At 43.2% G+C, this 18,427-nt stretch overlaps 2 protein-coding genes and 1 non-coding gene across 4 annotated transcripts; 1 reads left to right on the top strand and 2 right to left on the bottom strand.

Annotated features, from left to right (window-relative positions):
• Positions 1–2,747: 2,747 nt before the first annotated feature.
• On the bottom strand, positions 2,748–4,871 carry LOC102289238 (beta-1,3-galactosyltransferase 1). Of its 2 annotated transcripts, XM_042227312.1 has the most exons (2): positions 4,157–4,871; positions 2,748–4,120 (listed from the first exon to the last, which is right to left on the bottom strand). In XM_042227312.1, the coding sequence occupies exons 1-2, from the start codon at positions 4,733–4,735 to the stop codon at positions 3,581–3,583; spliced, it is 1,119 nt and encodes a 372-aa protein (XP_042083246.1). In that variant the 5' UTR covers positions 4,736–4,871; the 3' UTR covers positions 2,748–3,580. The 2 variants fall into 2 exon arrangements, with proteins under 2 accessions (XP_042083246.1, XP_005938509.3); XM_005938447.3 differs by having other exon boundaries at positions 2,748–4,871.
• Positions 4,872–9,320: 4,449 nt separating this feature from the next.
• On the top strand, positions 9,321–18,220 carry LOC102290484 (cilia- and flagella-associated protein 157). The gene is made up of 9 exons (XM_042227320.1): positions 9,321–9,332; positions 10,891–11,162; positions 12,292–12,468; positions 13,122–13,389; positions 13,758–13,924; positions 16,619–16,769; positions 17,145–17,278; positions 17,365–17,499; positions 18,115–18,220. Exons 1-9 carry the CDS (start codon positions 9,321–9,323, stop codon positions 18,218–18,220), a joined length of 1,422 nt encoding a protein of 473 aa, XP_042083254.1.
• trnac-gca lies at positions 16,529–16,600 on the bottom strand. The gene has a single exon. It is a non-coding gene; the product is annotated as a tRNA-Cys (tRNA).
• Positions 18,221–18,427: the final 207 nt, after the last annotated feature.

Raw genomic sequence — 18,427 nt, 5'->3', positions numbered from 1 at the left:
TATATGCACACATGCCTATGTTACAAAGTTACTTGTGAGAGAGAACTTTTTCTACAAGAAAAATAAAAGTAGTTTTCATATCCACGCTGAAAACTGTGCTACTATATTCCTCCTCAAGTACATGGACTGATATCATCAGATTGCACCATAAGGGCAACTGGAACTGATGAGCATAACTGATAGCTAAACAGACAATTCAACAGAATTGAACTACCGGGAAATGGTTATCTATAAGAGCTGTAGAGAAAAAAAATCCACCAAAAGCTGTTGCATAAGTACAAAATATCATCAGCCACAATGACGATGTCAGTGCTAACAAGCTTGCTACCAACAGATGCTTGTTAGCTGCCACTAGGCATTTGTTTAGTCTAAGTTAAAATGTTTCTATTTTTGACATGATATTTACAATTTGCAGGACATGTTGCAAATATCAGTCAACCATTGCAAATGTCATTTCCAGTAAGTGTACCACTTGTTACTACAGCATAATAAATGAAATACTACATGGTGGTATCTGAATTCATGCAGTCTGTTTGTGTAGTTAGAGAGTGTGAGTCAATTGCAGTCTTCCAGTGAGTGGAAATCCAACAAAAGTGGTATCAAACGTTTGTGCTGCAAAAATTTTCGTTTGTGCTGCTGGTGTCACGACCTGCAGGATCGGCAAGGTGCTGATCAGAATCTCTCCACTCCTAGCCCTCCTTCTCTTCTCTTTTTCCCTCTCTCTCCCCCTCTCTCCTTCTCTGCCCTGTTTTGCAGGGGCGGAACTCATGGCGGCTTCACGCCCTCGGTCCACGCCTTCCTGGATTGGGAACACCTGGGCCTCATCAGACCAGCTGGTATATTAGAAGGAGGAGATCAGCTGTTCAACGCTGGATTATTGTGAAGGCTCTAGTCAGTACACGTCTAGCTCAAGTTTCCTGTGCCTCTGTCTCAGAGACTTAACGAGTGTTTCTTTGTTCCTAGATTCCCCGTGTTTCCCCGTGTGGAGTGTGGAAGGAGTGACTGGTCGCTAGCAGAGAAGAGAGAGGTTGAACTGAGTGCGTGTGTAATTTCCCTGTTTTCCCTGGAGCCCTGGACCCCTGCCCCTCACGTCTTGTATATAGCACTAACCCCACACTGTCTGTACATACACTTGGTGAAGATCTGTAAATAAACCGTCTCTGTTTAAACGCTACTCATGAGTCCTGCGAGTGGATCCTCTAAGCAACCCGTGACACCTGGTCTCTGTGACATCATCGATGCATTTTGGGATGTAGGCAGTAACAGTTTCTGTATATTCCTGAAAGTCTGTGGTGTTGTCGTGTGTGGCAGCCTGTGGTGGAAAAGCAGTCTTGCAGTGCCTCTGAGGACCCTTCTGGCCACACCTGTACCTGCTTACGAACTGGTTTGGTGACTTTGACCAGGGGCCTGTGGGAACCCATGGCACACCTAGGATTTCTGCCTGTACTGACCCTTATGCAAAATAGGTGGAATTAAGACACAGTTCCAAAAGCAAACACAACTGATCAGTGCTGAGAGTGGTCCTGTTGCTGAGGTTGGGATGATCCTGTAATCTCTTATGAACTACCTCCAACGCTTCTATGACTGGGATGCAAGTGAAGACAGATGTAACATCTCTCTCTCACTGTACATGTACTGTTTATAAAATTAGGGAAACATAACCTGCACAAACAAAATAATTTGCAGGACAAATGTTTGACATCAATTTTGTTCGATTTGAAGAAGGTAGGGGGGCCAACTTCACTCACGTGTGTTTATAAACCTGCAGTCAGCTGAGACTGAAGAAGTCACTTGGATGAGTGACGAAACGTTTCTCCAACTGAAAATGTCCAGAAAAACAGAATCAACCTTTTGGGATTTACTTACCTGGATGATTAAGCACGCATCAAGACCAGCTGATCATTGATCAGTTTCATGATTGAAGTAGTAACAGGAGAGCGAGGGTGAGAGAATTTGAGAAGAAGAGGCAGCTGACAGCGTAAAGACGCAGAATAACTCCAGCTTTGTGTCTTCTTCCATTCTAGCTGACGTCCAGGACAAACTATGTTCTTTTTCAGCTCCGTACGAAGTGCGTAATAATTTCTCTGAATGCGGGGCGATTCTGTTTTTTACAGAACAGTTGGCAACTCTACTAACTAACTTTATGAATAAAATAAAGTTCACTGTCAGCAACATCATAGCTCCCATAGTACGCAGTACAACTTATTGTAACTGTAAAAAGTCAGCACAACGAAAATAAACTCCACCTAAACTTGGTTTATATCTGACCCAGATAGACTGCAGGTCATAACTTCTTACCTGAAGTTCAGTTCACCTGATACTCGGGCCGGCAGCTGCCTCGGGTCTCTCCTCCTCCTGCCTCCACTCTCCCTCATCCACCTGCTGGCCTCTGTGGCAGCTCCGCCACAGCCACCAAAAATTTGGTTACCGAGTTACTTTTACATATCGGCCAGCATCTGGCCAATCCACCACCTTTCATTGTTTATACCATAAAAAAAAATATTTTAAAAACAAAAAATCGCCATCAGCCAACCGGTATGCCCGATGGCCAGTCCAGCTATGATGTGGCCATTACATTTTTGGTTGTCTAGACCAAATCACTAAATTTTGCTCTACAAGGGCCTGATATCGACTTATGAGGACATTATACTGCCTCTGTTTCATCAAAATTTAAAACAAATATCCTCATATGTGGCTCTCATTTTTCTCAGAAACAAAAATTCAGTTTAAAAAAAATCTGGTAATTCTTTGTTTTTACATTCATCGGATCCCAATATGCCCAAATACCAAAGAGAAATTAAAAATGCATGCCATGGAAGAGTTTGGGTCTTAGGAGGTTAAGATGTGCAGTGAACCTTGGCTGTTTTGAGTCTTTGCTGTCTGTCTGTCTTATTTCTGGTGGGAGAGATAAGGACACAATGGGAACATAACAGATGTATGCAATGAGAGATGAATACAACTGAAATAAAGAAATAGTCTAAAAGAATTGAAATTGCTTTGCAGATTAAAACAATCTGAAGCAATATAGAGAAATATGGATTCTGTAACTAGTATCTTTCTGTATGTCAGAAACTGTCCTCTAAGGGCTTTTAAGGATCCCAGATTTGCCAGATAGAAAACAAAACAGGACAGTGCTCTGTGGTATTATCATAGACTCTAGTATGTGAATGACGTTTCTCACAACATTCAAGAGAACACTGAAAGGTTGAGGTTTTGGAAAAACATATTCATTACATTCAAATGAATAAGAACAGTCCATTTAATTAAATGTACTTTAATATGTAAAATAAACCTTATAATCTTTTAAAATATTTACACCTTTCATTAGCAGTCAATTTAATGTTTAACCCCAGCTGTATTATTTGTAAACGCATTTAAGTAACCTCAGCATTCTCACATAATAATCACACATGTAAAAGTGCACCCCAATGAGACCTGGTAAACCTATAAAACCTTCAAGCAATTGTTCACCTTCACCTTTCCAAACAAGTAACTCTAAATCACATTTAAAAAAATAAATAACTTTGGTAGTTTATAACAATCTATAAATACATTAAAACTCTAGCATAAAGCTAAGGTGTTAAGGACAAGGTGGCCCAGGCTTTTTCAGGTCTGTCCAATAATCCAGCAGCTGTTTAGAAGAACCAAGAATGTATGTAATGACCTTGGAAAATTCACAGCGATTATATGCATAGTTATAGGCCATGAACTGGGAGGGTGTTGGTGGTGCTGTGAGGGCAAGTCCAAGCTTTTTCATGCACATCCCAATATAAGCATCCTCAATGTTAAAGGGTTTGACTGACTTTGACATTTCCACATATTTCTCTGGAAGATCATTAGAAAAGACATATCCCATACCCAGTGTGTAGGTCGGGTATTCAGGCTCTGGATACAATTCCTCAGGCACATACCACTTGGAGTTCTTGGAACGAATGACTGGTCTGTTCCACATAAGCATCCCTGTCAGGTAGTTTGTCTTGGGGATGCCCGGCTGTTTTAGCATGATTACTAGATTGTCAACATTCAGAAACATGTCAGAGTCAATCTTCATGGCATAGGCTGCTGCAGGGCAGTGTGTACTTAGCCAGTCCATGATCACCATGGTTTTGATTGTTAGGTTTAGATAACTGTCTGTGAAGTCACTCTGGATCAGGTCATGGTGCTGCAAATTTTCCTGTTTGAGCTTCTCAACATCATCTTCTCTAGAGACACCCAACATAAATAAAGTGAGTACCACCTCACCCTGAACTATGTTTTCTTTGCCCCATGTCTGGCGGATCGCGTCCCGAGCTGCCACATTTTTTGGTTCCACTGGAACCATGAGAACCAGGAATGGGATCTTGTTCTTGCAAACCTCTGTGTTATCCATAAGAAAATGGTAGTTGCGTGGATAGGCTTGGTGGTACTGGAGGGAGGTAGATCGCACAGTCGAAGGTTCAGTGGTTTTGTTTAATATAACTTTGTTTTTGGGGTGAATGCGGTAAGCAGGTGCATTAACCCTACTGTTCTGGTTTAAAAACCACTGGTATTGTTCCTGCAGTGGGAAGCTCTGCCATAGTGACAGCGGGCGGCTGGACAGGGTGTAACACAAGCCTAAGGCCAAAACACAAAATAGAAGCAGGAGCTGAAACCAGGAATGAAATAAGATCTTCTTCTGTGGAAAGATGCTCTGGACAAGTTCCCTAAAAAGACAAGAAAGATAAAAGTGGTGAGTTATATCACCTTTCTTTGCCATTGTTAACAAAGTGCACAGCTTCACAACATTTGAGTTAGAGCTGAAAATCTCTAAGCTCACTGATACTGAAGATTTATGCTTCAGTGGGAAATCTGCCTCATATCAACACTCCTCTGAAATCCTGCACTATAACCTATGGAACAACTTGATATGCACCTCCATAATGATGTAAGTACAATCCAGGTGAACACAGCCCACAGCTATTGTGTTCAGCCTCTTTAGCACTGCCAATTTCTGTTGCATGTTTCCAGCTACTTTTTTGAATTTATCAGTGAAAGATTAACAATCATTACCTCAGTATAGGGAACAATATTTATAGCATCAATATAAGGACTCATAAATGGCAACAAATTCCTGGAGGGAGATAATACAGTCATGATAACACTTGAAAAACAGGCCATTTCTTTGTTTCATCAGAAGTCACTTTGACCTTTGTTGGAAAACGATTGTTTGCGCAGGTTTTATCAAAGGGTCTATAAAGATTTTCCACATTTTTTTTTTGTAACGATAGCACTGAAACTGAGTCACGGATGCCTGTTTAGATTATTTTCTGTCACCAATGCCTTGTGTGAAACTTTTTCTGAGGTTTTCTCTCTGAGCTATTGAACTTGTTATTGCCTGTAGGGCTTCATATTTTGTTTATTAAATGTGTGTTGTGAAATTTGCATTCCACACTTTGTGACATCTAATGGTGACCATAGGTGGAAAGTTACAAAGTACAAATACCTACGTTATTCTACTTTAGTAGAAATTTTAGGATTCTGTACTTTATTTGAGTATTTTAATTTCTGACAACTTTTTTCTTTACTCTCTACATTTTTACATAAATATTTATGCTTTCCACTTTTTATATTTTCTAACAGACTTGTTACTTCGGGAATTTAAGTGGGGGAAAGGAGTGTAGGTCTAAGTATGTTGTGTTTGTGATACATCAGAATCTAGTGCTACAGAAGGGGGGAAGCATGAAAGGAGTGGCATTTTTTAAGTGTTAGGTCATTTCAAATGTAATGTTTCTATCAGCTAAACAAACATCAACAATCACACAAACTGTTTGTCTGCATTTTGTCACACAGTGTGTTGCCAGGTAAAGGTTCAGCTGCTGTATTTCCAGGGAAAGAAAAGAGAGAGCACTAACTTCACTCAGTGATGGAGAAAGATGTAGGAAAACAGAAAGAACAGGAGAGGAAGATGAGAGGTTATATTTAAAGGTAAGGGCAAATTAACTGCAAATTTAAAGCTTACATATGATGTCATCATTATCAATCACATTGATAAATTACGTATATTATCACATGTTTTATATATAAAGCTAAGCTGTGCTAACTCCTGTTAGCTGTTATTCAAATGTTGCATGTTAGTGGGTAGTTATATTATATATATAAATATATAGCTTAATTTGCATTGGTGTGGTGGATTCACAGTGAAGCACTGTGTTGGATTGGTGCACAGTGCAGCATAGGGATGGGTATCGTTTAGGTTTTATCCGATACCAGTCCCAATCCGGTACTTTTGAAACGGTGCCAGTGCTTAAACAGTGCTCGAACCGGTGCTTAAAGAATCAAGAACACAAACTTTGTCCAAAACCTCTCATGTTTAGCTGTTTTTTGTAAAAAGATAACAATGTTAGCCTTTTCTGCAGCTATAGGGGATTTATGGTATCACTCTGGGCTGGAAGCAGTGCTTAAACAATGGAAAAAACAAACTTTGTCCAAAAACATCTCATGTTTAGCTGTTTTTTGTAAAAAGATAACAATATTAGCCTTTTCTGCAGCTATAGGGGATTTATGGTATCACTCTTGGCTGGAAGCAGTGCTTAAACAATGGAAAAAACAAACTTTGTCCAAAAACATCTCATGTTTAGCTGTTTCCCACATTTTCTTTGGTCATTTTAGCCTTTTTGGCCAGGGTGAAGGGAGTAGATACCGGCACAAGTGACTTTGATACAGGAGAGTCTGTTTAATGAGCATTTTTCCCAGGCTAGGCTTGAGAAAACTCCAACCGCCTTTAGGCTGAGAGCCGCCAATGGTCTGGAAATTCCCTATACCACCTATGCTGTCCTGGACATGGAAATAGAAGGTGTTAAGGTTCCTGGACGCGGGGTTGTGGTGGTAAAAGATGACCATTGCACTCACCCACTGATTATTGGTATGAATGTTGTGACTGCCTGTTGGAATGTATTTAAGTGGCCGGAAAAGACTACTCCTGCCCCACAGCAATTAACGAATCAACAGGCCTGGAGGACTGCCTTCGCAACATGCAGACGGATAGAAGCAAGTACAGTGGAGGACGGAATGATGGGGTATGTACGGCTAGCTAGCCGACGCAAAATTAAAGTTCCCCCGAGGAGTGAAATAATGGTGTGGGGCCGGACTCAGACAGGTCCGCAAGGAACAGATTATTGTGCCCTGGTGGAGGCACTGCCTGAAACCCCTGATGTGGGGGTGGCGAGAACCCTTGTCATGGTAAGGGCCGGGAGAGTGCCAGTGAGGATTTGTAACCCACACCCCTATCCTCTTTTTATAGGTCGCTACCAGAAACTGGGAAAGCTATCCTGCGTGGATGAAGCTGACGTACATGGCTCACAGGACCTGAGCCTGTCCCTTGGGACGGACGGTGTGGTGGAGGTGGCTCTGGTCGATAGTGGCGCCCCCACGGAGGAGGAGAGATTACCTGAGGAGATGAATAAACTGATTGAAAGACCTGACCTGTCTGAACTGCAACAGGGCGAGCTACGTGCTTTATTGCTTAAATGGGAGAAGGTGTTCTCTAAAGATGACGAAGATTTCGGGAGGACTGACCTGGTGCATCATTGTATCCCCACAGGTGATGCAGCTCCCATTAGAGAGAGGTATCGTCCTTTGCCCCCCGCAATGTATAAGGAAATGAGGAGTCTCTTGGCAGATATGATGGCAAAGGGAGTTATCCGGGAAAGCTGTAGCCCGTGGGCTGCACCCATTGTTTTGGTGAGAAAAAAGGATGGTGCCTGGAGGTTCTGTGTGGACTACAGAAAATTGAATGCGGTGACTCATAAAGATGCTTTCCCCTTGCCACGAATAGAAGAGACATTGACAAGCCTTACTCGAGCGAAGTGGTTTTCCACCCTGGACTTAGCCAGTGGATACTGGCAGGTCCAAATGGACCCGACGGACAGAGAAAAGACTGCTTTTACGACCCCAGTTGGGTTGTTTGAGTTCGAGCGGATGCCGTTTGGTCTGTGCAATGCACCCGCAACATTTCAACGCCTGATGCAGCACTGTTTGAGTGGACAGATTGCCGAGTCTTTATTGGTGTACTTAGATGACATTATCATTTATTCACCTGACTTTTCGTCTCATTTACAGCATCTAGATGAAGTGTTTCAGAGGCTGTGGCGTCATGGGTTGAAGTTACAGCCGAACAAGTGCGAGTTCCTGCAACAAGAGGTGAAATTTCTGGGGCATGTAGTGGATAAGTATGGTGTAAGACCAGACCCTGATAAGATTTCTGCGGTGATGGATTGGCCGGTCCCTGATACCATCAGACAGGTCAGATCCTTTTTGGGCCTGGCTGGTTACTACAGACGTTTTGTGTCCGGCTTTGCTAAAATCGCACGCCCTTTAAATGCATTATTGACAGGGGTCCCTGTGAACAAGAGAACAGACCGTCGTAAAGTACAGTGGTCCCCAGAATGTCAAACGGCATTTGAGGCCCTCAAAGCAGCTTTAACGCAGGCACCTGTTTTGGCATACGCAGATTACTCTCTTCCCTTTATTGTGTATACGGATGCCAGTGGCCGCGGGCTGGGAGCCGTTCTGGCGCAGGTTCAAGAGGGCCAAGAAAGGGTAATAGCGTACGCCAGCAGAAGCTTACACCACACGGAACGGAATGACGCAAACTATAGTTCTTTCAAGTTGGAGCTGTTAGCCCTTAAGTGGGCAGTTACCGAAAAGTTTAAAGACTATCTGACTGGTGCACGATTCGTTGTGTATACTGATAATAACCCTGTGGCCCATTTACAGACTGCTCGCTTGGGCGCAGTAGAACAACGTTGGGTTGCCCAGCTGGCCTCTTTTGACTACGAGATCAAGTATCGTTCGGGTAAGAGCAATATTAATGCTGATGCCCTTTCTCGATTCCCCACTGTCCCAGCAGAGCACCTGGAGGGGGCTGGATCGGAGCGTGGAGTCACTTCAGCAGCCATTGAATTGACCTGTGAGGTAGAGGGGAGGGACTGGGCAGAAGCACAAGTTCACGATCCGGATATTCAAGTGGTAAAACAACTTCTGGAAGGCCAGGTCGCACCCACAAAGTCAGAACGTCAGGCATTGTCACATGGTGTGCGGCGACTCCTGCAGCAGCAAAAAAGACTTTTTCTTAAAGACGGAGTACTGTGCGGCGACTCCTGCAGCAGCAAAAAAGACTTTTTCTTAAAGACGGAGTACTGTGCCGTAGGGTGTTGGACGAATATACCCAGGAGACTCGTTATCAAGTTGTGTGTCCTAGTTCCAGGTGCCATGAGGTGTGGCGGAAGGTCCATGAGGCTGCTGCCCATGCGGGGGTAGATCGAACCCTCTCTCGGATACGGCAGCGGTTCTATTGGGTTAACATGGAAGCGCAGGTACGTCAGTTTCATCTGGGTTGTGTCCCCTGTAGTCTACAAAAGGAGAGAGTAGAACCTAGGGCTCCACTGCACCCTATTTCAGTCTCATACCCTTTGGAGGTTGTAGGCATGGATTTTCTGTCCTTAGGCCGACCAACTGACACTTATCAAAACATACTTGTGGTGACTGATCTGTTTACGCGGTTCGCTTGGGCTATCCCTACAATAAACCAAACAGCAGGGGAATGGTAGTGTAGAACGTTTCAATCAGACCCTATTGAACATGCTTCGCTCACTAGAATCAGTTAGGCAGAGCCAGTGGGTAGGAAATCTGCCGGAACTTGTTCATGCTTATAACAATACTATCCATAGCTCCACCGGTTACGCACCTGCCTACTTGATGTTTGGTCGGCATTTACGTCTGCCTGTGGATGTGGTGTTAGGTGTGGGCCCCCAACAGGCGAGGCAGGGTTTGAGTGAGTGGGTGTGTTCCCATCATCAGAAGCTCTCCCTAGCTTATCGATTGGCTGGGCAGAAGATGTGTAGTGCAGCCTCCCAACACAAAAGCCAGTATGAGAAAAGAGGCTGTACCCTTCCATTGTTGCCCGGGGAGAGAGTCTGGGTACGTGATCGAAACAGACAGGGCAAAGGAAAACTGTGTTCCTGGTGGTCTCCTGAGCCGTATGTGGTGTTGGAACAGGTGGGAGATACGGGCTTAGTGTATAAGGTCAAACCAGAAAAGGGGGGTAATATACAAACTTTACATAGGAATGCCTTAAAAGTGTGCCTTGCTCCTCAAACAGACTTTACCCCTCCTACGGAGGAGCCGACCACAGGCCCTTCGGATTTCCCAGAGGGTGTGGGGGGTGGCGAACCAGGTGGGGGTTGACCGTATTATCATCGAGGGGGCCATTAGGATTTGATCATTGTGAGAGGATATAACAAAACCAGAATATATATAGAGTGGCGGTTGCAAAAGCAATAAAAATTTAATTGTAAAATTAAGAAAAAGGGTAACCAAGAGTAAATTGTAGTGTGAGACTCGTGTTTCTCACACTGCTTTGTGGTGACTTTGAAACTAACCAAGGTTCAAAAAGAATATTAAAGTATTTCAGGCAAGTTGATTGTCTTGTGTCAGTAATTTTAGGTGCTTACTGTCAGAATTTTCTCAAAAGAAAGAAAATTAAGTGTTGAAAGTGTCTGTTTGTTTTTCAAGTATTGGAAACTTGCTTTTTCTAAAAAAAAAATTCATTTGGATTTGGTACATGTCACACTGGGAATATTTTTTAGGGTTTTCCAGCTTTAATATCTGTCAAAACATTCACCTGATGTGGCCTGTTTTAAAGATATTTTGTATTTGAGAAGCTGGAAATAAAATATCACTCCCACACCTGCAAAACTGTGGTTTCTACAGGCCTCGAGACCTTCACATATTTATTTGTTTCAGGCATCCATCGGTCTGAGTGAGCTTGAGGTCACTCAGACAGTGCATGCTCTGCTCGAGCTGTAGAGCTGCTTCAAATCCAGAAAAGGCCAGATGCAGTTTATAAATCGTTGAAGCTGTCATCCTTAACCCCTCAGATATCAGCTGAAATGTGATGACCTTGTGAGACAGAGGAAAGACTTGCTGACTCAGCGCAGCACACTGGAGCAGGAGAACAGAGACACGATCGCGTACCTGAAGCGTTCCCTGTTGGAGAAGGAGGACGAGGTGGGCGAGCTGTCGCAGCGGCTGCAGAACCAGCTGCAGGCTTCAGATCAGGAAAGAGACGCCCTGCAGCTGCGGCACAGCCGGGAGAGGCAGGAGCTACAGAACCGCATCGATGAGCTTATCAAAGAAAACACATTGCACTAGGCAACTCTTGGGTAAGAAGTGATTTTCAGCTCTTTAATGTGCTTGGCATGTGAACCACCAGTGATGTTTTACACACGGTGTTATCAATTTAGCTAAATTTCATCATAATAATGTTTGGCATGTAATTGGGGTTAAGGTGAGATTTGTCTTTGATGCTCTCTCTTAGATGAATTAATATAAGTGATTTTTTTTAAATAAAAGAATGAAATTCTCTGGGATCTTCCTGTCTCCGTTTGTGTATATCATTCATGTTCTATCACATATTCACGCAAATTCCATATTACAAAGTAATCACCCTCCATTCTTTTGTTTGAAAAGTATATTACCGTGTAACAAATTTTTAATAGGAATCTTCGGTCGATCAGCAACTTGGTAAATAGATTCTAGTTTGTTACTCACTGAGATGTAGATGATCTCTCCATAGTCCACTAATTTTAATGGCATCTGGTCAAACGACTGGTATGAGTTCAGTTTATACAGAGACATATTTTCCTCAATAATCAATTATTTGAATAAATAAATCTTTGATTTTATACATTTCAGATGGATTTTACTCCAAAGTATTTGTTCATATTTATGAGGGTGGTGTGTGTCCCTGTCTGTGTAGCATTAATAAAGCTCTGTGGGGGAATCTTAATGATTACATTATTTGGAATCTCGTGATATTTTAAATATGTTAAATTAAATATGTCTTTGCATTTCAGGAGAATATACATTTTCCATTTAACTTTCTGAAGCCTGTTCTTAAACATTAGTTTAATGTTGTATCATACCATGAAGTGTCTGCCACAAGAATTCAAATGTGGGAACTCAAAAGTTTTCCTTCCAATTAAAGCCTTTTTGTTTTTTCTCAAATATAGAAATTAATAATACTAAAATTTAAAAAAAGGTTTTACTTTTGGAAAGGCTGAAAAGAGCTGACAGTGATTTGCTGGAAGAGGCCTCGATCAGCCTCTCCCTGCCAAAGATGTTAAAAGGAGCTCAGCTTTATAGTATTCCTATATTTATAGTATTCCTTGAAAATCCAGCCCAGATTTCTTTTGGATGCAAGTGTTTCCAGCAGGAACCATTAAACTTTCAGGAGGTTTATTTCAGCAAAGACTGGCTTCAGGGAATGATTTAAACTCTCCTCTTCTCTCCTCTAGCAGAGAGGTTTGCAAGCCTGGAGGCGTTTCAGGGGCAAAAGGAGGAGATGATGTCCAGCTTAGAGTCTCTGGAGAAGCAGCTGGCAAGTCAGAAGGAAGAGCACAAGGATGACATTCACAGCCTGGAGATGAAAGCGCTGCTGGAAAAGAGGAGGTGGAATCCACTTTAGTACATAAAAATCACAGCACAGACTCGTTCCATTACCCGGGTCGAGTCCACTCGTAGAAACTAGTTTAAGTTCAGACTGTAAACAAATCCGTGTCATCGCAGCAACTCGCAGCTTGTCTTCAGGACGACATGTTATCCTGCCTCTGTAGCACGAATGTTTTTTCCTTTATGTCATCCTCGTCCCACCAAGGGTCGTGTTCCTTTGAAGCTCTGAACCTGCAGGCATAAATTTAAGGGCATAAAATAAGTTTTCTCTCACCCCAACCAATCGCAGCAGATGGCCCCGCCCCTCCCTGAGCCTGGTTCTGCCGGAGGTTTCTTCCTGTTAAAAGGGAGTTTTTCCTTCCCACTGTCGCCAAACCAAAGTGCTTGTTCATAGGGGGTCATATGATTGTTGGGTTTTTCTCTGTATCTACTGTACAATATGAAGCGCCTTGAGGCAACTTTTGTTGTGATTTGGCGCTATATAAATAAAATTGAATTGAATAAATATCTGGCTATATATGAGAACACTCACCTTATCTACTGCACAGCAAATACACAAATATCGTCAGTGTCTCCTCACAAGGCTGCATACCTGAATTATCCACCTAAAATACCCTCTGACTTTTCCTCCTTTGTCTTGTGTCCTGCCAAAGATTGGAGAGGGAGATGGAGTCTCACGCTGCAGCCATGGCAGCAGAGGTGCAGCTCCTGGTGGACCAGAAAGTCCCAGAGACGACCAGGCTGGCGCTGCAGGAGAACGCGGAGGTGAAAGCTTGCGTGGGGCAGCTGTCGGAGCAGGTGCAGATCCTGATGGAGGAGAATGCCGCCCTGCGGGGCTGCAAGAGTCAGCTCAGCACGGATGTGGAAAACCTGGAAGAAATGCTCAGAGAGACGTCACGCACCAGCTGCGTCCGTAAGAAGGTAAGAGAAGGAATTCTAAATGTCTTTAAGTTTATATCGTGTCATATATTTTTTTAATAATCAGTGTGTAGCCTAACTACAGTCCATGCTTTCTCGAGCCTGTAACACTGCGCAGTTGAATTTTACATAGAATGTTGGCTTTCTAATAAGTCCACTGTTTTACTATTTAGTATATAAAATCTTTAAAAGGCCGTATTTTACTAGAAAATAAAATGAGATAAATTATGTATCCTTATAGACATTAGACTCGTGTAGTCCCAAGCTGTCTCTCAGCTCCGTTTTTTCTAACGTAGATTTTTAACCGGCTCAACCATTTGTTTTTAGACTGTCATCCACACTATAACAAGGGATCTCGGAACCTTTTCTAGAATCCCATGAACCGCCAACTCTCCTCTCATCACGCGATGGTGTCTCTGCCTTGGACAGCTCACAAGAAGTGCCAGCAGCTGCAGGCGGAGCAGAAGGACTGCAGGCAGCGGCTCGAGCAGCTTCAGACCGAACACGCAGGAGCCCTGGGCAAGATGGAGGCGCTGAGGTCAAAGTTCACTCTGCCGTCCGTACAGATGAGTCTCACTCAGGTTCACGTTCATGTTAATGAAAGCAAAGCAGCAGGTGCAGTTATTACACATACGGGCTCGTAGTCTCATTTGTGGTACGTTTATATGCAAGCGATAACTCCACAGTGAGATTCATCAATAATAAGTAATCAAATAAATCAATAACAACAGAGACACAAAAGAGACAGACAGGAAACATAAAAGCACTGAATCCTGTTACTGGTAGCAGCTGATGGCTGGATCATGATGATGAGGCCTCCCTGAACGAGACAAGAAAACACCCACAGTACTTTATAGTTTATTCCTTTTTTACTTATGATTGCTGGAAAATTCATGTATTAATATTTAAAAATAGAAAAATATTTGTGCACTCATTTTTGTTTTACTTCAATACAAAGACATAAACTAGTATTTTACATTAGTGCTGTTGAGCTGAGTTCCTGCACTTGCAGCAGAAATACAGAAATTTGTATTCAGAATGAAAATGAACCCGAGCCGTGCAGAGGTTTGAAGGGGCGGGGCTCAAAGTTAAAAAGGGAAGCGTTCAGCCTGGAACAACAACCCACATTCATCAAGAAACTAGCCTATGTTTTACCTGATGGGTACAATGTTGCTGCTGACAGTGCTGCAGGGCGGGGCTGGAGGGCGGGGCTGTGTGGATCTGAGACCGTAGACGGTAAAAAGTCCATTGGAGAGAATGTAGCTGATTAAACAGGTGAGATAATAATGAAATGCAAAGATTGGTGACAGTGCTTGGAATCATAAGGCCAAAACAACAATCACACCTACACCACACACACAACACGAACACACCCCACCCTCCGTAACTCCGTTAAGTGTGCTTAATATAACTACAATATAAAACGCGATCCAACCGATAAAGGAGGAAAAGCGGACCTGTACTGAAAATAACATAACTGTATCCATTATACTCCCTGGGGACCAGACCCCACAGCCCCGGCACTAGCCCCTCCTCACCTCTTGTGAAGTGTCTACTATGTTGAGTTCTAAACTATTGCGATGTTTGTAATAAAAGGACATGGTGGAATGGAGTTCCTCGTCTTCTACTCGCTGTTACTTCACAACATGCAACTCCATTTCTGAATATCAAATCGTTCCATGTGTGCCACAACACAAACTGGACCACGTGGTACACAACAAGTAATACTCAACTGCGTCGCTGTGTAAGAAGCTCGCTTCCTGACTCACGTCCGTGATACCTGGAGCTTCCATGCTCTGATGACTCTGTTCCAAATGATAAAGTGCCGGGCCGGATTTTCTATTCGTAAGTCGCTCTCATCATTGTGACTGAATTTGCACCCAGACTGGCGCGACTGTGTATCTCTCTCGCGAGTAGTGCCTTCGTTTGTTAAAATTTGTAGTCTTCTTATCTCGACTCTCAAATTGATATGAGGCGGCAGTGCGTTATTTAGCAACACTGTGATTAATAGTTAAATGTTAATGTGAGGGGCACAGGCAGGACTCCACACACACACTAAAAAAATGCCTCTAGAAAAGAGCACTTTGGCTCCCATCAAGCAGGTACTCAAACAGGTGCCTGATATGAACATTAAATGCTCATTACTCACTGCTCTGCTCTGCTTTGCTACTTTTCTTATCAGCAAGGTCGCATTCTTCTCAGGCAGACGCAGATCTCTGCACAATGAAGCCTTGTTCATCACTGCAGACAAAGAAAGCGACGTTTGCAGCGGTCCCAGCTGCTGTCATCAGTGACTCGGAGTGCTCGCCTCCTTCTTTTCCACCTCAGTTGCTCCTCTGTGTTTCCAAGCCAAGAGCTGAATGCTGCTTTTCTTCACACTCAGTTGCTCCTCTGTGTTTCCAAGCCAAGAGCTCATAAATCCCTCTTTCACACATGCAGAGAAGAGACGCTGCAAGATAAGAGCAGCCTTGACCTGACGTGTCAACCACGGCCACACAAAACAGTGTCTGTGAAATATCGTACATTTAACTCCATAAATTATTATTTGTACATAGAAACACAACAGGAAACGTGTTCATTCAAAATGAATAATTCTTTACATGCAAAACTAGAGAAGTGTATTTTAGTTTAAAGGCTCAGATTCAGGCAGAAAACAAAGTTGTGCATCAGTTTGGAGTACTCACTGATATCGTTCATTATTTATTATTATTAGTTAAACATGTCAGGGTGAGCCTGTTATTATCATTTCTGCCATATATGCACTGTTCAGGACAAACCTGTTTGAAAGAGGCAACCAGTCAGAAGAAAGGTGGCTTAAATGCAGAGGATGAAGAAGAGTAAGGATTGTTTTGAAGTTGAAAAATAAATTATATGGAGTAGAAAGTGATCTTTTCCTTAAAGGGGAGAAATTGTTTCACTTTGAGGAAAAGCTGAAGAGTCTCCTGTGATCTCACCCTGGGTCAGCACACCTGAATCACATGATTAGGTCATTACCAGGCCTCTGGAGAACTTCAGGACAGGTTGAGGAGGTCATTTAGCCATTTAGATCAGCTGTGTTGGATCAAGGACACATCTAAAACACATTCCCACTCCTGCTCTGAACTATGATGGCAGGTAGCTCAGGGTGGCATAACATTTGTTCAGGGGGCATCCGGATTTGAACCGGAGACCTCTTGATCTGCAGTCAAATGCTCTACCACTGAGCTATACCCCCCTCTGCTTGTGCTTTCAGGCAGAATCAGGCCTCTCTGTCTGAACAGTGCAGTAAAAACAGAGCTCAGGTCAGCCGGCTGGAGGCGGAGCTTCAACAGGAGAGGAGGAGGAGGAGCAGGATGAAGAACATCATTCAGGAAGCAGCTGTTGCTCTCAGACAAGCACTGATGGTAAGATGACAGCGACATCATTTCAAAGTAAAAGTCTGAAACCTTCAGCTAACACAGAACACACGAGGTATTCGCCTCATTAACGTTTATGTTTTAGAATACAGAAATGAAAAAAGGAGATTTATGACAAGGTGGAATTTATCTGTAAAAGACAAAGTTGTTGCAAGAAAACTGAATTCATTTTATTTGTCTGTCGATGACGATGGTTCAATGCTCCAGTGAAGAAGGTGAGGTCTTTATCTCAGCCAATCAGACTGTTTCAGTCTTGTTTTCACCTGCAGCAGGACTGAGAGTTGGACCAGTGGAAGCAGCTGATGCAGAGGATGCTGGTGCTTTTAAGCAGAGACGGATTTGCCAGCTCCGCTGCTCTAGCAGGACTCAGAGGTGGACCAGTGGAAGCAGCTGATGCAGAGGATGCTGGTGCTTTTAAGCAGAGACGGATTTGCCAGCTCCGCTGCTGACAGCGGCAAAGTGAACGAGCTGCAGACGGCTGACTCTGCAGCAGCCCGGTAATAAAATCAGTGCTCGCTAAGATGGTCTGCAAATACCCGACAGGTCGACGACTGACAGAAATCCTGCATCTATATCTGTGTAGAACAAGAAGTCTGGATCCAGATTGGAGTTTCCAGTTCCAGCTGGCCCGCTACAGGCCGGGAGATCTGGGTTTTGTGCCTCGCCCCGCGCTGAAACACAAAAACGTGCTCCCCAGGATGGAAGCTGACTCCAGCAGGTTTGTGAGGAGCTCAGAGCTCAGCTTCAGGGTCTGCAGGGGGATGTCTGATCACAGCTACAGCTGCAGTTATATGATATAGCTGTTTACAACTACCATTTAAACTCTCCATTCCTTCATCAGTTTAGATATCAGGCAGACAACATCCTCCTATTTAAGTAGTTCAGTTCATAGACTGTATGTGAAAGAGGGACAGAGCCTCAGTGTTGGTGTTGTAGCCTTCGCTGTGTTAAAGCAATGAGAGGTTGTTGTGCTGACTTATCTTCTCCCCACAGCAAACTGCATCCATAAACTGTAGAACAAACAGAAACACGTAATCTGAGCATCACACTGATGAATATTAAAGAAAAGCAGGTTGTTCCAAATGGCACAACCATGGAGGCGTAGCAGGGCGACTGGTGTCAGCATCCACCTGTCAGTGAAGCCTCAGCAGCATCAAAATAATCTAGTTATTAAAAACATGTTTTAAATGCTGTAAAGTTGAGACCGGCTCAGTGATGGAGAGAGGTGGCCACTGAAGCAGTTTGACATTGCTGCTCTGGAGCTTTCCCTTTGTTAGCTTTTAGTGTTTTATGTCACCTGACTTTCTTCTTCTTCTGTTTTTTTCATATCCAGGAAACCGTCGAGTCTGAAGGCGGACAGCTCTGTGAAGCTCACCGATCCAGCTGTGACCTCCAAACAGACCAAACTCAAGATTGCAGTTTGCAACCCTATTAGTTAGGTTGCTTAATATTTCTGCTAAGTACTCTTTAAAATACCAGAATAGGAGGATGGAGTAGGTTTAAGTTTATTAGATTGATCAGTGTTGCTGAACTATGAAATATTTTGGGTGCAGTGTATTTTTTACATACAGGTATAACAGAATAGCTTTAGTGTTGTTGTTTATTTAAACTTGAGTATGAACTTATACAAAATGCAGCAAGATATT

Source organism: Haplochromis burtoni, unplaced genomic scaffold (genome assembly GCF_018398535.1).
Source record: "Haplochromis burtoni strain Fernald_Lab_line unplaced genomic scaffold, NCSU_Asbu1 Contig_253, whole genome shotgun sequence".
NCBI lineage: Eukaryota > Metazoa > Chordata > Actinopteri > Cichliformes > Cichlidae > Haplochromis > Haplochromis burtoni.
The sequence above is the reverse complement of the archived record's forward strand: the minus strand, read 5'-3'. Positions and strand labels throughout refer to the sequence as shown.

Excerpts from the sequence above, each read along its gene's own strand:
- LOC102289238 (XM_005938447.3), bottom strand. The coding sequence starts at position 4,735 with ATGGCAAAGAAAGGTGATATAACTCACCACTTTTATCTTTCTTGTCTT.
- LOC102290484 (XM_042227320.1), top strand. Across the intron at positions 13,390-13,757 it reads CCAGCTGCGTCCGTAAGAAG|AATCCCATGAACCGCCAACT; the intron begins GTAAGAGAAGGA and ends AACCTTTTCTAG. Across the intron at positions 13,925-16,618 it reads GGCAAGATGGAGGCGCTGAG|GCAGAATCAGGCCTCTCTGT; the intron begins GTCAAAGTTCAC and ends TTGTGCTTTCAG.